General features: G+C 49.2%; 1 protein-coding gene across 1 annotated transcript in view; it reads right to left on the reverse strand.

Annotated features, from left to right (window-relative positions):
• Positions 1 to 6,178, reverse strand: part of LOC115480986 — a gene marked incomplete at its 3' end in the record, with an annotated part of 62,313 nt that extends 56,135 nt beyond the window's left edge. Inside the window, 3 exon segments of the mRNA XM_030219970.1 lie at positions 4,608 to 4,817; positions 5,150 to 5,923; positions 6,056 to 6,178. Of these exon segments, the coding sequence (XP_030075830.1) occupies positions 4,608 to 4,817; positions 5,150 to 5,923; positions 6,056 to 6,178 (1,107 nt within the window).
• Between the last annotated feature and the right edge of the window lie 12,058 nt (positions 6,179 to 18,236).

Here is an 18,236-nt window from a genome sequence, read left to right on the forward strand (position 1 = left end):
GTGGTAGTTCCAGTCAAGATGCTGAGTCTGGATCGAGTTGCAGTTCCAGTCAAGATGCTGAGTCTGGATCGAGTTGCAGTTCCAGTCAAGATGCTAAGTCTGGAGCGAGTTGCAGTTCCAGTCAAGATGCTGAGTCTGGATCGAGTTGCAGTTCCAGTCAAGATGCTGAGTCTGGATCGAGTTGCAGTTCCAGTCAAGATGCTAAGTCTGGAGCGAGTGGTAGTTCCAGTCAAGATGCGGAGTCTGGATCGAGTTGCAGTTCCAGTCAAGATGCGGAGTCTGGATCGAGTGGTAGTTCCAGTCAAGATGCGGAGTCTGGATCGAGTTGCAGTTCCAGTCAAGATGCTGAGTCTGGATTGAGTTGTAGTTCCAGTCAAGATGCTGAGTCTGGATTGAGTTGTAGTTCCAGTCAAGATGCTGAGTCTGGAGTGAGTTGCAGCATTGGCAGTCAAGATACTGAGTCTGGATCGAGTTGCAGTTCCAGTCAAGATACTGAGTCTGGATCGAGTTGCAGTTCCAGTCAAGATACTGAGTCTGGATCGAGTTGCAGTTCCAGTCAAGATACTGAGTCTGGATCGAGTTGCAGTTCCAGTCAAGATGCTGAGTCTGGATTGAGTTGCAGTTCCAGTCAAGATGCTGAGTCTGGATCGAGTTGTAGTTCCAGTCAAGATGCTGAGTCTGGAGTGAGTTGCAGCATTGGCAGTCAAGATGCTGAGTCTGGATCGAGTTGCAGTTCCAGTCAAGATGCTGAGTCTGGAGTGAGTTGCAGCATTGGCAGTCAAGATGCTGAGTCTGGATCGAGTTGCAGTTCCAGTCAAGATGCTGAGTCTGGAGTGAGTTGCAGCATTGGCAGTCAAGATGCTGAGTCTGGATCGAGTTGCAGTTCCAGTCAAGATGCTGAGTCTGGAGTGAGTTGCAGCATTGGCAGTCAAGATGCTGAGTCTGGATCGAGTTGCAGTTCCAGTCAAGATGCTGAGTCTGGAGCGAGTTGTAGTTCCAGTCAAGATGCTGAGTCTACACCGAGTGCTGAGTCTGCACTGAGTACAGAGTCCAGCCGAGACAATGAGTCCACGATGAGTGCTGAGTCTACACCGAGTGCAGAGCCCAGCCAAGATGACGAGTCCATGATGAGGGCTGAGTCTGCACCGGGTGCAGAGTTCAGCCGAGATGCCGAATCAGAATTGAGTTATAGTCCCGGGCAAGATGCAGAGTCCAGGTCAAGTTACAGTCCCGGCCAAGATGCTGAGTCCGGTGAGAGTTGCCGTCCCGGCCAAGATGCTGAGTCCGGGTCAAGTTGGAGTTCCAGTTCCAGGCAAGATGCTGAGTCCGGGTCAAGTTGCAGTCCCGGCCACGATGCCGAGTCCGGGCCAAGTTGGAGTTCCAGTTCCAGGCAAGATGCTGAGTCCGGGTCAAGTTGCAACTCCGGTCAAGGTGTTGAGTCCGGTGAGAGTTGGAGTTCCAGTCCCAGGCAAGATGCTGAGTCCGGGTCAAGTTGCAGTCCCAGCCAAGATGCTGAGTCCGGGTCAAGTTGGAGTTCCAGTCCCAGGCAAGATGCTGAGTCCGGGTCAAGCTGGAGTTCCAGTCCCAGGCAAGATGCTGAGTCCGGGTCAAGCTGGAGTTCCAGTCCCAGGCAAGATGCTGAGTCCGGGTCAAGTTGCAGTTCCGGCCAAGATGCTGAGTCCGGAGCGAGTTCCAGTGCCAGCCGAGATGCTGAGTCTATGCTGAGTACCAAGTCCAGCCAAGATGCTGAGTCCGAGTTGAGTGGCAGTTCCGGCCAAGATGCTGAGGCCGGACCAGGTTGCAGTCTCAGGCAAGATGCTGAGTCTACTCCGAGTTCCCATTTCAGCCAAGATGTTGAACTCCTTCTGAGTTCCAGCTCCAGCCAAGGGGCAAGGTCTAGTCTGAAGTCCAGTTCAAGTTCCTGTCTGGCTTCAGATTCCAGGATGGGTGTGGGCTCTAGCCCAGTTCTGGCTGCTACAGTGGAGTGCCAGGAAGTCAAGGAAGTTGTGGACTCCTTCAGGAGATGGTTCCTGTTGAATAGAACTCCACTTGTTGCATCCAAGACTCTGATCCTGCCTAGCAGCCGTTCTAAAGAGCCTCGTGGCGGCCAAAGCCATTCTGGTTTCCTAGTTCCAAATGTACTTGTCACGTCCTGCCCAGCCGCCCAGATTTATGTTGTGAAACCCATTGGGAGATTTCATCACAGCTACCCATGGAGACCTAAATTGTCTTTTGAGACCTGGGGCTCCCGTGGGGACACGAGAGCCTTGAGGGGGAGGTGCTGTTATGATTGGGGTCTGAACCCCTCTCAAACTTACCTCTTTCCTGGGGGTCAGCTTCTTAGCTGGCTTCTGTTTCTTTTCTCTTTCCTTTCTGAGCTGGCTCTGTCTCTCTGTGCTGGCAGCTTCCAGCAGCATGGGATTAATTGTCTCACTTCACTACAGCTGTGTGTGTGTTGCCTGAGTTGCTCTAACTCTCTTTGGGTGTACTGGCTTCAAGTGTTTCACGGTTTTGCATTGGTGTGGGTTGGGCCTCTCTGGGTCAGTGTGCTTTTGCCTAGGTCTAGGGAGTGTGACATCATCAGGGAGGGCCTTGATAAGGAAGTGGTGTTGTTTCCTTCAGGGCCTTTGCAACGGTTGTGTTTGCTTTAGGTAGGGTGGTGCAGTGTGCACTTCTGACATTGTGTCTAGGGTCCCTGCTTGCTTTTGCTAAGGTCCAGGTTAGTGTTAGTGCAGTGTGCACTGGTGTCTATGTGTTTAGCTTTCCTGCTTTTCCCTTTGGTTCCCCTGCTTTTCCCTCTTGGTTTTGGAAGCTCTGTTGCTGATAGAAGTACTTCAGGGTTTGGTGTTGTTAGGAACACTGCAGAGTTTGCTGTTAGAAGTACTTCTGGTGTTTGTGCTATTGGGAGCATTGCTATGTGTAGGGCTTTGGAAGCTCTGTTGCTATTAGAAGTACTCCTGGGTTTGGTGTTAGGAACACTGCAGAGTTTGCTGTTAGAAGTACTTCTGGTGTTTGTGCTATTGGGAGCATTGCAGTCTTTGCTGTTGGTGTTGGGTGCTTTAGAAGCACTTTTGGCTTATGTGTTAGCTTCACTGCTTTTTCCTTGTGGCTCCCCTGTCTTCCCTTTTAGTGCTAGGAGCTCTTCTGGTTGCTTGCCAGAGTAGTGCTTAGGAAGCACCTTGTTAGTTGTTTCTAGCTTGCTAGAGCAGTGCTTAGGTAGCTGGTTAGTTCTGTGTTTAGCTTATTAGTGTAAAGCTCTGCTTGTAGCTTGGTGCTTAGTAGCACCTGTGTTAGCTTTGTGGTTAGTTCCCTGCTCTGTTAGTTTAGGGATTAGGAGCTCCTGTTTAGTATAGGGCTTAGGAAGTCCTTTTGTCAGTTTACTGTTAGGAACACTCCTGCTGGTTTAGGGCTTGGGAGCACGTAGATCAGTTTAGGTTTAGGTGCACTTCTGTTTCCAGTCCTGGTCCCTATGTCATCCGGTCGTCCAGTAAGTCCTGTCGGCTACTCGAACCCAGGAGCTCAACTCTTGGGGGGCTTAGTAGCTAAGTGCAGGTGAAGCTGTGTGGACCAGTCCAGTGTGCTCCAGTCCCGTGTTCCAGTCCTGTGTCCTCCAGTCCGGGGGACCAGTCCAGCGTGTTCCAGTCTGGTGTGCTCCAGTCCAGTGTGTTCCGGTCCGGTGTGTGTTCCAGTCCTGTGTCCTCCAGTCCGGGGGATTCCAGTCCATGTGTTCCGGTTCGCTGGGCAGTGCCTGCAGTCCCTGCCGGTGTGCTTACCCAGTGTTGGTTGGTGGGTTTTGCCTGCTGCTGTCGCTCCTCGTCAGCAGCCCAAGGGCTCACGTTTGCTCCAGAGCCCGGCCCCGCGGGCTCTGAACCTGAGAACCTGACACTTGGATCCGGGAGCTTGGTTAGTGGAGTTCTCAATTCAGCATACCGCTGAACCCAGAAGGCCAGGTCCGCCGCTGAGATGGATTCATTCCGGACTAAAAGGGACACCTGCACCAGATCAGGTCTGCTTATCGGAATCACCCTATAATTTCTCCATTCCCCCCTCCCTCGAACTTCTTCGTACTTTTCCCAAAACATCTCCATCCCCCTTTGAGTCAAAAAACTGACATCATATTCCGGAATGTTAGCCGGGTGGATGCAAGCATATAAATCTTCTGGAATAAACCCTAGCCCTAGTACCAACTGCAAAACCTTATCCCGGGATGGCATACCCCCCTCCCCCACCCATTTGAGCTGAACGACATTCCGGCATTTGGGGATCTGCCCCTGCCCCCTCCCTCCTCCTCCAAACCCGTCTCCCCCCCTACCCGCAACACCTAACCTCCCCCTCCCCTGCTCTCCTTCCCCCCTCACCACAGCCGCAAAAGATACCGACCTCTTCCCCTCCCCACTCCCGCTGTTCCCTGACCTGGAACCGTCCTGACCATCCAAACCCATGCCCTTCTCCAACTGCCCCTTCTGAGCTGTCCCCACCCCCCCACCCCCTCTACCTTCTGCAGCCTGCCCTGGCACCACCCCCCTCCCTTCCTCCCCCCTCTTCTGATCACAGACCGCCACCTCCATAGCTTCAAAAGTACACCCATTCTGTCCCTCTTTACTTACCAATCCCCCACCCTGCTCATCCACCCCATCCAAAGCAGCCTTCCCCCCCAAGTCCAAACTGAAACCATTTACTAGACTGTCACTGTTCTCCAGATTTTGCCCACAGGGGAGATCCCTGCTTATCTGTTCAGAAGAAACCTTGCACTGCTGCTCCCTCTGAATATCCTGCTGCTCAGACTCCTCTGCTCCCAGCCGGCTGTCTGTTGCATCCTGCTCAGAAGGGTTCCGCGCCAGACCAGTCAAGGAAATGACGTCAGAAGAAGGCGGAACATGAGCGAAGGGGAAGGCTAGACCGGGAGCGCCGCCTCCTGCACTGACGCTGCGCTGCCGGACGGAGGTAAAATTAAAAGTATTAAAAAAGAAAAAGGGATTTGCGGCAGGAGAGAAGAGAGCGCGGGCAGTTGGGCAATGGGAGTAGGAGGGCGAGGAGGTAAGCATGGTGCGGCGGCGCCCCCCCAAATGATGGCGCCCCCCTGCCATGCTTACCTCGCTTACCGTATTGGCACGGCCCTGCCTGCACTCAGGGAGCCTGTAGAGTGCACCTGTGTTTGCAAGCAGAGCTCTTCTGCTGGCAACAGTTCTTCCACAAATGCACCTTCAACCAGAGTAAAACTGTCCTTTTTACCTTCTCCTGTCCTGCCTTCTTCAGGAAACCTGCTTTCTGCAAGACTAGGAACACTTGTCTGGAGCTCTTGTATGAAAAAGTCTCTATCTCTGGTTTCCATAGCCTGCAAATGTGTAGGAGCCTGTTGAAGCTCTTTCTCTGTCCTTGTAGGCTCCAGAGATACTACGGACTCCCTGCTGCCTCCTCCCCTCTCATTACCAGAAGCAGCCATCACAGTAAGTGCACCAGAATCTGTTTGACTTGCTAAGCCCTTCATAAATTGCAGTGTATGTCCAGTGTTTGTAGCTGGCAAGTCCTCACTCACACACTGTTGTTGTTGAAAAAGTTCTGCTGTATATACTGGGGAAACCTGACTCTGAGATTTTGCTGTGCCTTGTGCCATTCTCTCCTGGTTTATGTAAATTTCCCTTAAGGGATTATCAGTATTCTTCTTTAATGAAACCAAAGTCTTTTCTTTATGTTGAAGCTGCTTTAACAAACGAGCCTCTTCTTTCTTGTAAATGTCCCGTTTCCCCTGCTCCTCTATGTCTTTCTCCAGGGCTTTAATCATTTGCACCCTTTGTACCACTTCTTCAGCCAAGTGCCCCAGTCCTTCACTCACCGACCGTACACCATCCTCCCTGTCTTCCTCCTCCTCCTCCTCCGACCAATCACTATCATAGTCCTGTACGCCCGGACCCGGCTGAAGCTCCTAGTGTACCACCATAAGCTCCTCTCCTTTCACCGTCTGGAGGCCCGAGGCCCTCCCTATCCACCTCCCCCCTCCATGTTCTTCAGGCTCCCTTTCCGGAAACCGCTGGGTCATGGAGGAGGTACCTGTTACCTCTTCATCTCGGAGACGCTGAGCCCTGCGGTCCACAGGGCTCCTTTCTCTGCTCCCCGAGGCTGGACTGAGCTGCACACAACCCTTCCGGGCCTTCTGGTCCGTAGGGCCCAGAGGCCCCATGTCCTGGGCTTTTCCTGGGAAACTCTTCCCCGGGCCTCTCTGTCCACTTGGGGAAGGAGCCAGCCCAGCACCCTTCCTGCTCTCTAGAGACCGAGCCTTCAAGCACACGTCCTTCTCTCACCAAGTCTAGGCTGGAATGCCCTCCCGCGGGAGGTGGTGGAGATGAAAACGGTAACAGAATTCAAAAATGCGTGGGATAAACATAAGCTTAGCCAAGATTGGGTGGCAGAGCCGGTGGGGGGAGGCGGGGCTGGTGGTTGGGGGGTGGGCCTTGTTCTGGGCAGACTTCTATGGTCTGTTCCCTGAAAATGGCAGAAACAAATCAAGGTCAGGTATACACATAAAGTAGCACATATGAGTTTAAATTGTTGGGCAGACTAGATGGACCATGCAGGTCTTTTTCTGCCGTCATCTACTATGTAAAATTGAGAAATTAATAGCTCATTTTCCAAAGGTGTTGAGGACAAGTCAAACCGAGTACTCTTTAGGCTTACAATTATTTGTATCATGGCAAGATTTTGAAATTCCTTCTGCTGAATCATTGCAAACTCTAATTTTAGGTCTGTCGTCCACCTATAGTGTATTAGATCCTATACCAGTGATGGGCAACCTTTTGAGCTTGGTGTGTCAAAATTCGCCAAAAAAACCGAGCATAACTCGGGTGGTGTGTCACTTCGAGAAAAAACCATAATTTTGCGATATTTATAGTTTAAATAACAAAAATGTATAATCGTAATATATAACTGTATTTAATAAACCAAAAACTAATTATTTAACTTACCTGCTTAGTGACTTCTTTGTTCATCTGTCAGTCGGTTTCTTTTGTTGGTCTTGATATTATTTAACTTGTGTGGGGTGCCGTGAACTAAGATAAGTGAGGGGGAGGGGGAATTCTTTAACTAATCTGCCTATTAGTGACTTTTTTGTTGCTGAATTTCATTGGCTAAATCTTCAATTGAAGGTTGGTATTTTGTACACTTCAAGCCCAAGCAAGCGCTACTAACTTCATCTGTCAATCTGTTTCTTTTGTTGGTTTTGATATTATTTAACGGTGAGAATAAGGTTTCACAAAAGTACGTAGAGGGAAAAATTGTGAGTAAAGCCATTGCTATATTTTTCAGGGTGCTAAAAGTGTCTGGTAATCGGTTCCAGGCACTCCAAATTTCCTGTTCGTAGTGGCACTCCTCTTGATTCTCCAAGCGGCACCTTTCCAGATTCTCAAGCTTTGACCTCAAGTCGACAAACACCTGAGCCCAGATGCTGTCTTGAAATTCTACAAGTTGCATCTCCAAATCATCAATTTGCATCCATTGGAAACCATTTAATTCCAAACTACTTTAGACTACTACATCAGGATACTTAATTATTTTCATGGTCTGTTCTAGGCTTCTAAATTGATTAAATCTATCACTGAACTGGTCAAGTAACGAGTCTAAAACATGCTGGTACGTTATATGCAAGGGTTCCATTTCATTTTGTATAGCTGCACTGGCCTTCTCAAAATACTTTGTTACTCGAGGAAAATACTTGTAAGTTTTAGTTTCTACATCTCGCTTGAAAATTTTAAGTTTACTTTCAAAAGCTTTTATGTATCCAAACATAACGTCAATACTTTTGCCAAAACCTTGTAACTTTAAGTTCAGTTCATTAATATGAACAGAGAGATCTGTAAAAAACATCAGGGTGTTGACCCACTTATCATGATTGAGCTGAGGAAAGTTTCCCAGATCCTTATCCTCAAGAAATACCTTAATTTCTTCAAAGCACTCCACAAAGCGCTCAAGAACTTTGCCTCGGCTCAGCCATCTTACATTATTGTACATCAGCAGTCCACTGTAAGTGGAATCAACCTCCAGTAAAAGTGCAGAAAATTCTCGCTTGTGAAGGGGGCGAGCAGCTATTAAATTAACTATTTTTGTAACAACTGACATTAAGTTGTTTAAGTCGGTGAATCCTGCCTTGGCACATAAAGCCTCCTGATGGATAATACAATGAAAAGGCATAATCGGATGTCCAATAGCTTCCGTCAACAATTTGACAAATCCAACTTTTTTCCCCACCATGTTTGGTGCCCCGTCTGTCGTCACTGACACAACTTTAGAGATATCAATGCTTAGGTCACGGAATGTTTGTATAACAACCTTACATATTTCACTTCCTGATGTACTTGTTGGCACTGATACTAACTTTATCAACTCTTCTCTCATTGTGAGACCATCAGAATATCGACCAATAATGGCCAACTGAGCATGTGATGTGACATCAGTAGTTTCATCAAGAGAGATCGAAAAATATTTACAATTACTTATGTCTCTCTTTAATTGATGTTGTACGTTTGTGTTCAGTCTCATTATTCGGTCTTTTATGATATTTCTACTGAGTGGTAACTCAGATATTCTCTTAATAATTGCATCTTTATTCTGCATATCGTGAAATAGAACTGGTGCACATCTTAGGAGAGTTTCTTTAATAAATTCTCCCTCACTGAGTGCTTTTCCATGCTGAGCTATGGAGTGAGCAATGCTCAAACTTGCAGATGTTAAATTTGTAGAACCTTTTACAAATTTAAGGATGTAATTAGATTGGCTCTTATAAAAGTGTAGCTGCCTGGAAATGTATTCCTTCCTTTCATCCTCACTTTTTTTCAAGAGCTGGGAATGATTAGTTTCAAAATGTCTATTTATATTCCACGTTCTGCTTACTACCGTTTCAGTACATAGAACGCAAAATGATCTGCCATTTTTTTCTATAATGCCATACATCTCGGTCCATGTCTCTTGAAAGGGTCGGCTACTGCTACTACCACTTCCTTTACTTAATCTTGTTTTTTTATTTTTTGGGTTCTCCATCAGGGGGGCAGTGACAGAAGATAGAATTATAGATAGCCTGTTAGCCCTGCAGGCAATTAGGGGTTAACTAGCCTAACTGACTACCTTATGTAAATTAAGATGGCTGCCGCTATTTCTAATGGCGGGAATCGGCACCCATAGCACATGCCCTCGCCTCTCCCAGCCTCCCCCTCACCTATCTCAGTAATGATGGTCAATTAGAAATCCACGACACCCCAGAACAGTAGATTGGATGATGGTTGCTGTGGTTATGTGGTTGCTGGTAATGGCAATCACAGGGCCCCCAGAGATGCGTCCCCCACGGCATTCCGCTGCTCTCTGCTCCGCCGGCCGGAAGTGAGGTCAAAGATCCCCTAACCGCCATGCAGGAGCCGGGGCAGAGGGAGCAGCAGGGAGGGAACAAGCGGAGGACTCGGAGGGAGCCAATAGGAGCGCACACGGCACCCCCCCAGCGGGTAAACATGCACCGGGGGGGGTGATTTCGCCGGGGGGGGCATTGGCGATCCGCCCCGGGTGTCAGCAAGGAACGCTGCTGCTTCTCTGGATGCGGCCACATGCGGCTGCGTGTCACCGAAAATGGCTACATGTGTCAGTACTGTCATAGGTTCGCCATCAGGGTCCTATACCATCAGCTTGGTTGAAAATACCTACGTTAGAAATACAGGAGTTTTTGTATTCCTTTATTACACTGAGTCTTTCTGAAGGGGTGGTGCCTATTGTATTGAAAGAAGCAATAGTAAAACCGAGTTTGAAGAAGCTTTCACTGGATCCTTTGTTACCTAATAATTATTGACCAGTGTCTAATTTACCATTTCTGTCTAAACATTTAGAGACAATCGTGTTTACACAACTGCAAGCTTATGTGGATTCGAAAAATCTGCTACATTCGAGACAATCGGGTTTTAGAAAAGAACACAGTACTGAAACAATTTTGACTTCTTTGTTAAGTGAAATTTATGCGAGACTGGAACAAGGATATATCGCCCTAGTTATATCGTTGGATTTATCTGCGGCATTTGATTTAATCAATCATAATTTACTTCTTGATCTATTAAATGAAATTAGTATTTCTGGGACAACCATGAAATGGTTTACATCCTTCCTTAAAGATCACTCGTTTAAAGTTGTTCAACAGCAATCTCATTCTAAGTTACATAATTTGTCATGTGGGGTGCCACAGGGATCGGTCTTGTCATCATTGTTATTTCATTTGTATGTTAGTCCCTTGGCATTACTCATTCAAACAATGGGTGTTAGTTCTTACTCGTATGCTGATGATTTCCTTCTCAATCATTATGTCCAACCATTAAGTATAGATCTTACACCAATTCAAATTTGTCTTGATAAAGTTGGCAACACATCACTTAGTACTAAATCCAGATAAGACAATAACATCATGGATAGTAGGACATGGAACTATTCCATCAGTAGTGCCCACGTTATTTGGACAATGTATTCCTACAGTTAAATCCTTTAGATATTTAGGGGTCATTATTGATTCTGCATTAACTTTTGAGGAACAAATATCTGATGTAGTTAAAAAATCTTTCACTTCCTTGTCATCAAGCAGATGAAGCCATTACGTATGGGTTATGTCCATCAACCAGCAGGGGAGATAGAGAGCACTCAAACTTTCACAGTGCCCTCTTGGCCAGCTAGCTCCACTGCCTCTTCAGTATTCTCTATCTCCCCTAGCAGGGTGGCTGCAGCTTGTTTGAGCTCCAGTAAAATCTGCCGGGAGGTGGTTCCTGGCTTGCCAGTTGTTAACCGGGGTGTTGGAGGCTATAGCAGCTTCACTTTAAAGGCACATAGGTTAGCCCTTTCCCTGCCTTACCCATACCTCTGTGGATGTGGACATATTGCCTTGCTTTCCCTGTCCTTACCCACCAACAGTGGATGCAGGCATATAGGTTCGCCCTTTCCCTGCCTTTCCCACTCATCTGAGCCTCCGGAGTCTTCAATACCTCTGCTTTCTCCACAGCTTAAAAAAAAAAAAAAAGTTGCGTCGCGTTTTTAAACGTAGAGACGCTGGAACAGAGGTTTTTGACCTGATTTTCAGCAGGATCGTAGTTGTACACTAGATCCTTTGAGGTAAGAGTGTTTTCCAACTCCTCCGGGGTGGGCCCGCGATCGGTGCGATTTTGGCGCGAAACCGCCATTTTGGATTTTACCGCCGTTTTTCGGCGATGGCTGCGGACAATGTAAAGCGCTGTTCCACTTGTGGCAAGCGCAAATCAGCAGCAGGGCTCTGTAAATCGTGCTGTACTGGCGTAGGAGCCGGCCCGAGCATGGCGAGCGATGTTTCTTCCCGCTCTGAGCTGGCAGCGGGTGCCATTTTGCTTACACCGCATGGCGCGGCCTCTGTGGACACGGAGAGACCTGAGCCGGGTGGGGCACCTCAAGATGAGGTTATTTCAGGAGTGGCTAGCACCGGACAGGATTTGGGTGCCCAGGGTGAGATTTTCTCCCCGGATTTTGTGCTTTTGCTGCAGAAAGCATACATGATGAAAAGAGCCCTTCCTCAAGGGTCGCCTGAGGCTCCTCTGATTGCCCCCCCCCCCCCCGATGGATTCTGGCCTGGGACTGCCCAGTAAGGCTTTTTTCCCGGATGCTTGGCCTAAAGATAAGCGCAGAAGGGTTAATTCCCCTTCAGATTGTGGTGCACCTTTTTCCCCCCCGTGGTCGGGGTGTGAGGATTCGGAGAACTCTGACAGACGTTCTTGGTCTGAGGAACCAGAGTCAGGTGCGGATTTACCACAGGATCTGGATGATCCCTCCGCGGTGAGGATTTTCCACCGTGATGAGCTGCCAGCGCTTATTTCAGATACCCTGCAGGCCCTCTCGATTGAAGATCCTGACAGTGGCATGGCCTCCTCGGGTAATCCCAGGATGGCTAGTACCAAGAAAGCTGCTCGGGCCTTCCCTTTGCATGACTCCATCCTAGAACTTGTTTCGGCTCAGTGGGCTGACCCCGAGGGACCTTTGAGAGTTTCCAGGGCTATGGGGCAGTTATACCCTCTGCGTGAGGGACATATGGCTCGTTTTCAAATGCCTACGGTGGATGCCCTAGTCACTGCGGTGACAAAGAGAACTACCCTCCCTGTTGAAGGAGGTGTTGCCCTGAAGGATGTTCAAGACCGTAGGCTGGAAACAGCATTGAAACGGTCCTTTGAAATTGCAGGTCTCACTGTTCGGGCGTCTGCATGCAGCTGTTATGCTGTTAGAGCCTGCCTAGCTTGGCTGCAACAGGCAGTGGCTCAGCCCGGAGATGGAGCGGAGCCCTTCTTGGATGTGGCTCCGCGGATGGAGGTGGCCTTGTCCTTTCTGGCTGATGCCCTTTATGACCTTGTCAGAGCTTCGGCTAAACAAATGGCAGTAGCAGTGGCGGCTCGCCGTCGTCTGTGGCTACGACACTGGGCAGCGGACATGGCCTCTAAGCAAAGGTTGGTGAAGTTGCCTTTTCAAGGACTTCTCCTATTTGGTGAGGAGTTGGAGAAAATTGTGAAAGGCCTGGGTGATCCAAAACCCCAGCGCTTGCCCGAAGATAGGCAGAGGCCTTCCTCTAAGGGCCAGGCGGTCCACTCCTTGTACAGACCTCGCTTCCGTGAAGCTAGAAGGTACCGCCCGGGGCGTTCTGCTGGGTTCACTTCACGTGCCCGTGGTCAGCAGAGGAACTCCTTTCGCTCGGACAAGCGTTCCGCAGCCGGTGGCTCAAGACCAGGAGTTCAGGGGCGACTCTCTCAATGATGGTGCGCCGGCCCTCTCCTCGATGCCTGTCATCGGAGGACGGCTTTCCCTCTTTGTCGAGGAGTGGGCCAAGATTTCCTCAGATCAGTGGGTTCTGGACCAGATCAGAGATGGATACAGAATAGAATTCAACGCCCCAGTAAGAGACGTGTTTGTGGAGTCCCGATGCGGTTCTGCCGTCAAACGGGCGGCGGTGGAGGAGACTTTACAAGGTCTGATTCAGTTAGGGGCAGTGACCCCGGTGCCTCCCGCCGAGCAAGGCTGCGGCCGATACTCCATCTACTTTGTGGTGCCGCGAAAAGGTGGGTCCTTTCGCCCTATTCTGGACTTAAAAGAAGTGAACAAGTCCCTGAGAGTGCGGCATTTCCACATGGAATCCCTGCGCTCCGTCATTGCGGCAGTACAGCCAGGAGAGTTTCTCACGTCTCTAGACCTGAAAGAAGCTTACTTGCACATACCGATTTGGCCCCCCGCATCAGAAGTTTCTGAGGTTTGCGGTGTTGGGAAAACATTTCCAGTTCAGGGCCTTGCCTTTTGGCCTCGCCACAGCTCCCCGAACCTTTTCGAAGGTAATGGTGGTAGTAGCTGCTTTTCTCAGGCGAGAAGGTATCAGGGTTCACCCGTACCTAGACGACTGGCTCATCAGAGCAGACTCTGCAACAGAGAGCTTACAAGCTACAGCCAGAGTGGTCTCAGTTCTGCAATCTCTAGGTTGGGTCGTCAATATGGCCAAAAGTCACCTGTCCCCTTCATAATCTCTAGAGTTTTTGGGGGCCAGGTTCGACATAGTCTCGGGCTATGTGTTCCTACCCGAGCTAAGGCGGTGCAAGCTTCAGAATCAGGTCCGTCTGCTCCTGAGGATGCCCTGCCCGCGAGCTTGGGACATTGTCCAGCTGCTGGGATCGATGACAGCCACGATGGAAGTGGTACCCTAGGCGAGAGCGCACCTGAGACCTCTACAGTATTCCCTCCTCCGGAGATGGTCTCCTATTTCTCAGGATTACCAATGCAGACTTACTTGGCTCCCTGCGGCCCGACTCAGCATGGAGTGGTGGCTCTCGGACGGCATGTTGCGGCGAGGAATGCCGCTGACGCTCCCTGTTTGGTGCCTAGTGGTAACAGATGCCAGCCTGAAGGACTTGGGCGCACACTGCAAGGGGAAGCATGCCCAGGGTCTATGGACACCCGAGGAGTTGGAGTGGTCCATCAACCGCCTAGAGTTGAAAGCGGTGTTTCAGGCGCTTCTGGCCTTTCAAGTGACCCTGGAAGGATTGGCTGTCAGAGTGATGTCGGACAACACGACAACGGTGGCCTATATAAATCGACAAGGCGGAACAAGGTGCAGAGCACTAGCCGCGCAGGCCGAACTGATTTGCCACTGGGCCGAGCTGCATCTTCAGTGTCTGTCGGCAGCTCATATTGCAGGTCAGAGCAATGTGCAGGCCGATTATCTGAGCAGGCATCAGATCGATCCAGCAGAATGGAATCTGGCAGACGAAGTATTCCTGCAGATCTGTGCCAAATGGGGCAAGCCCGTGATGGATCTAATGGCGACAAGTGCCAATACCAAAGTCCCATGCTTCTTCAGCAGACGGAGAGATCCTCGCTCGGCGGGGTTGGATGCCTTGGCTCAACCCTGGCCTCCGCGTCTACTTTATGTGTTTCCCCCATGGCCCTTGATAGGGCGCCTGCTCTTGCGGATTCGGCTGCACCCAGGAGAAGTGGTCCTCATCGCCCCGGATTGGCCAAGGAGACCTTGGTATGCAGACCTCCGACAGATGCTCCTGGAGGCTCCTCTGCCGTTACCTCTGGTACCGAACCTGTTGACTCAGGGACCGGTAGCCATGGAGGACGCCGACCGCTTTGGTCTTACGGCATGGCTATTGAGAGGGCGCAATTGAGGGATAAAGGTTATTCCAATAAAGTTATTTCCACTCTCCTGCAAGCCCGCAAGCGGTCCACTTCCGTGGCTTATGCCAGGATTTGGTGCCTGTTTGAGTCTTGGTGTGCTTCCACAGCCATTGCTCCAATGCGGGCTTCTGTCTCGCCGATTCTGGACTTTTTGCAGGAAGGTGTACAAAAAGGCCTTGGCCTATAATTCCCTGCGGGTGCAGGTGGCAGCGTTGGCCTCCCTTCGTGGTAAGGTGGAAGGCGTGTCTTTGGCTGCTCACCCAGATGTGGCACGGTTTCTTAGAGGGGTGCTTCGGCTCCGACCTCCAGTGCGAGCACCCTGTCCAGCTTGGAACCTGGGGCTAGTTTTGAAAACCCTGCAGGCATCTCTTTTTGAGCCGCTTCGGCGAGCATCGGAGAAAGATTTGACACTGAAGGCCGTTTTTCTGGTGGCCATTACCTCGGCGAGACGGGTGTCAGAGCTCCAGGCGCTGTCCTGTAGAGACCCATTTCTGCAATTTTCAGAGTCCGGAGTCACGGTTCGGACCGTGCCTTCCTTTATGCCTAAGGTGGTTTCAGCCTTTCACCTAAACCAGCCTATTTTCTTGCCCTCTTTTTCAGAGGAAGAGTTTCCAGAATCTTTTGGGCAGCTGCACCTTTTGGATGTGCGCATGACTCTGCTGCAGTATCTGCGAGTTACTAACTCTTTCAGGACTTCTGATCATCTGTTTGTTTTGCTATCCGGTTCTCGCAGAGGGTCTCCAGCGTCTAAAGCCACTATTGCCCGCTGGCTCAAAGAAACTATCTTTTCAGCTTATCTGCTGGCCGGCAGGGTTCCGCCTGTAGCCTTTAAGGCACATTCTACTAGAGCGATTTCTTCCTCTTGGGCTGAAACTGGAGCACTCTCTCTTCAAGAGATATGCAGTGCAGCAACATGGGCTTCTAAGCTCTCCTTTGCCCAACATTACAGGCTGGATGTGGCTGCCAGGAGGGATGCGCGTTTTGGTGCACAAGTGCTAGCGCGTGGTGTGGCTTGTTCCCACCCTATCTAGGGATTGCTTTGTTACATCCCATACGTAATGGCTTCATCTGCTTGATGACAAGGAAGGGAAAATTAGGTTCTTACCTTGGTAATTTTCTTTCCTTTAGTCATAGCAGATGAAGCCATGAGCCCTCCCTGTATGATTGTCTGTATGCTGTGAATCTGTTTTTCAGGTTCTGTTCTAATTTCCTGAAGTTCCTTCCTTGGGAGAAAGTTGGAAAACAATCTTCAGGATTCATGTTCAGTTTAAATTTAGGAGGATGTGTTCATTCCCTCCAGCATGTTTTTTTTTGGAGGATGTGTTGATTCTCTCCAGGAGGCGCGTGTGTTCCCCTCCAGTTCTATAAATAGGAGGATGAGTTCATTCCCTCCAGTGTGTTGGGAGGATGTGTGATTCCCTCCAGGAGGCGCGTGTGTTCCCCTCCACTTATACAATAAGGAGGATGAGTTTATTCCCTCCAGGAGGATGTGCATTCCCTCCTTTATGAGTTCATGCCCTTGTGATGGGCCATCGTTCGCTGTGAGGAAAGCTCTTGTGATTCCCATTGCGGTTTGCCATACTGCTTTGGAAGCTTCAAATACTGAAGAGGCAGTGGAGCTAGCTGGCCAAGAGGGCACTGTGAAAGTTTGAGTGCTCTCTATCTCCCCTGCTGGTTGATGGACATAACCCATATGTAATGGCTTCATCTGCTATGACTAAAGGAAAGAAAATTACCAAGGTAAGAACCTAATTTTCCCTTAAGGAAACTTCGTTCAATTAGAAATCTAATAAGTAAAGACTCTCTTGAAATATTGACGTATGCGTATATCATATCACGCGTAGATTACTGTAATGTTATCTATGCAGGGATTACTAAAGCTAATCTAAAAAGAATATAAAGAATACAAAACACAGCGGCTCGCATGATTTGTAGGGCTCGGAGAGATGATAGAATAACACCTTTACTATACCAACTTCATTGGCTTCCGATTGAAGCAAGACTCAAATTTAAGGTACCCGCTTTGACACATAAGACATTTCATTCACTTATTCCTAGTTATCCAATCTGACGATTCCTTATTCTCCTGTGTGGACTCTTAGATCGCTAACAGATAATAGGTTAGTCATTCCTCTGCCCGCTAAGGCTCGATGGGAATCTACGCGTGCATCGGCCATAGGCGCCCGGTATCAGAGGCTTGGGGAGGCTAAGCTTCCCCAGCCGCAGGATCGGATCCTGATGACGTCACCTGTAGTTTCATGCGACGATGCCCACACGACCCAGTCCCGCCCGCCCGGGGCTCATCGCTCGTCCCAACTGCCCGCCCTCTTCTCTCCCCCAAGATCCCTTTCCTTTTTTTTCTTTTAAATTTACCTCCACTGTCCGGCAGCGCAGCGACAGCGTCAGTGAAAGCGCTCCCAGTAAAAGCGCTTCCCTTCGCTCAGTGTGGGCAGTTGGGGCAGGGGAGAGAGGGACATGGATGGGATGGCAGGGCTCAGGGTGAGAGGGGAATTGCTGGATATGGGTGAATGGAGGGGGTCAGGGGAGAGAGGAACATGGATGGGAGGGCAGGGCAGGGCAGGGCTTAGGGAGAGAGGGGAATTGCTGGATATGGGTGAATGGAGGGGGCAGGGGAGAGAGGAGCATGGATGGACATGGATGGGAGGGCAGGGCCCAGGGAGAGAGGAGAATTGCTGGATATGGATGAATGGAGGGGGACGGGGAGAGAGGAGCATGGATGGACATGGATGGGAAGACTTGGCCCAGGGAGAGAGGAGAAATTGCTGGACATAGAGGGGAGGGGAGGGAAGAGAGAGGAAGGAGATGAGATGAGGGAAAAGGAAAAGAGGAGAAAAACTGCACATGGATGGAGAAAATAGGCAGAATCTGGATCCACTGGACAGTCAAGTCCGCGGAGGACCCAGCTTTTACTTACGGATGTAGGACAAGAAATGAAGAAGAAAGGTGGAAAGTAAAGAAATAAATGGAAAGGAAGCCCTGGAAACGGAGTTAAGATGACAGATAGCAGCAGAATCGGATACTGGGCCAGCATGATCAGAAAAACAAAGTCACCAGACAACAAAGGTAGAAAAGATCATTTTATTTCATTATAGTGTTTGGAATATGTCCACTTTGAGAATCAGGTGCTCAACATTAAAAGTTTATATTTATTTACTTATTTATGGCATTTTATCCCACATTAAACATGAATTAGGGTGTTTTGTGGCTGTACATGAGAATTGTGATATTATGATCCCTTGTTTCATATTGTTGACGGTCTGCATTTTCCGTATGGGTGGTATATTGGTGTATTAGGTTCTGCCCAGTGTAATATTTATGGTACAGTAAGGTTCTGAGTATGTTTTTGCACAAAGTTGTGCATAGTGTTTTGCAGTTGAGCGATTGTGGTTAGTATATGCTTTGAGCAACCACTTTATTCTTTGACATATGATGCATATCTAATATCTAAATTTAATAAAAGGTATTAATTATGACTTTTATTTTTATTTTTTTTTTCTGTGTTATCAGACAATTATGGATTTAAGCTCCAC

Source organism: Microcaecilia unicolor, chromosome 11 (assembly GCF_901765095.1).
Source record: "Microcaecilia unicolor chromosome 11, aMicUni1.1, whole genome shotgun sequence".
Taxonomy (NCBI): domain Eukaryota; kingdom Metazoa; phylum Chordata; class Amphibia; order Gymnophiona; family Siphonopidae; genus Microcaecilia; species Microcaecilia unicolor.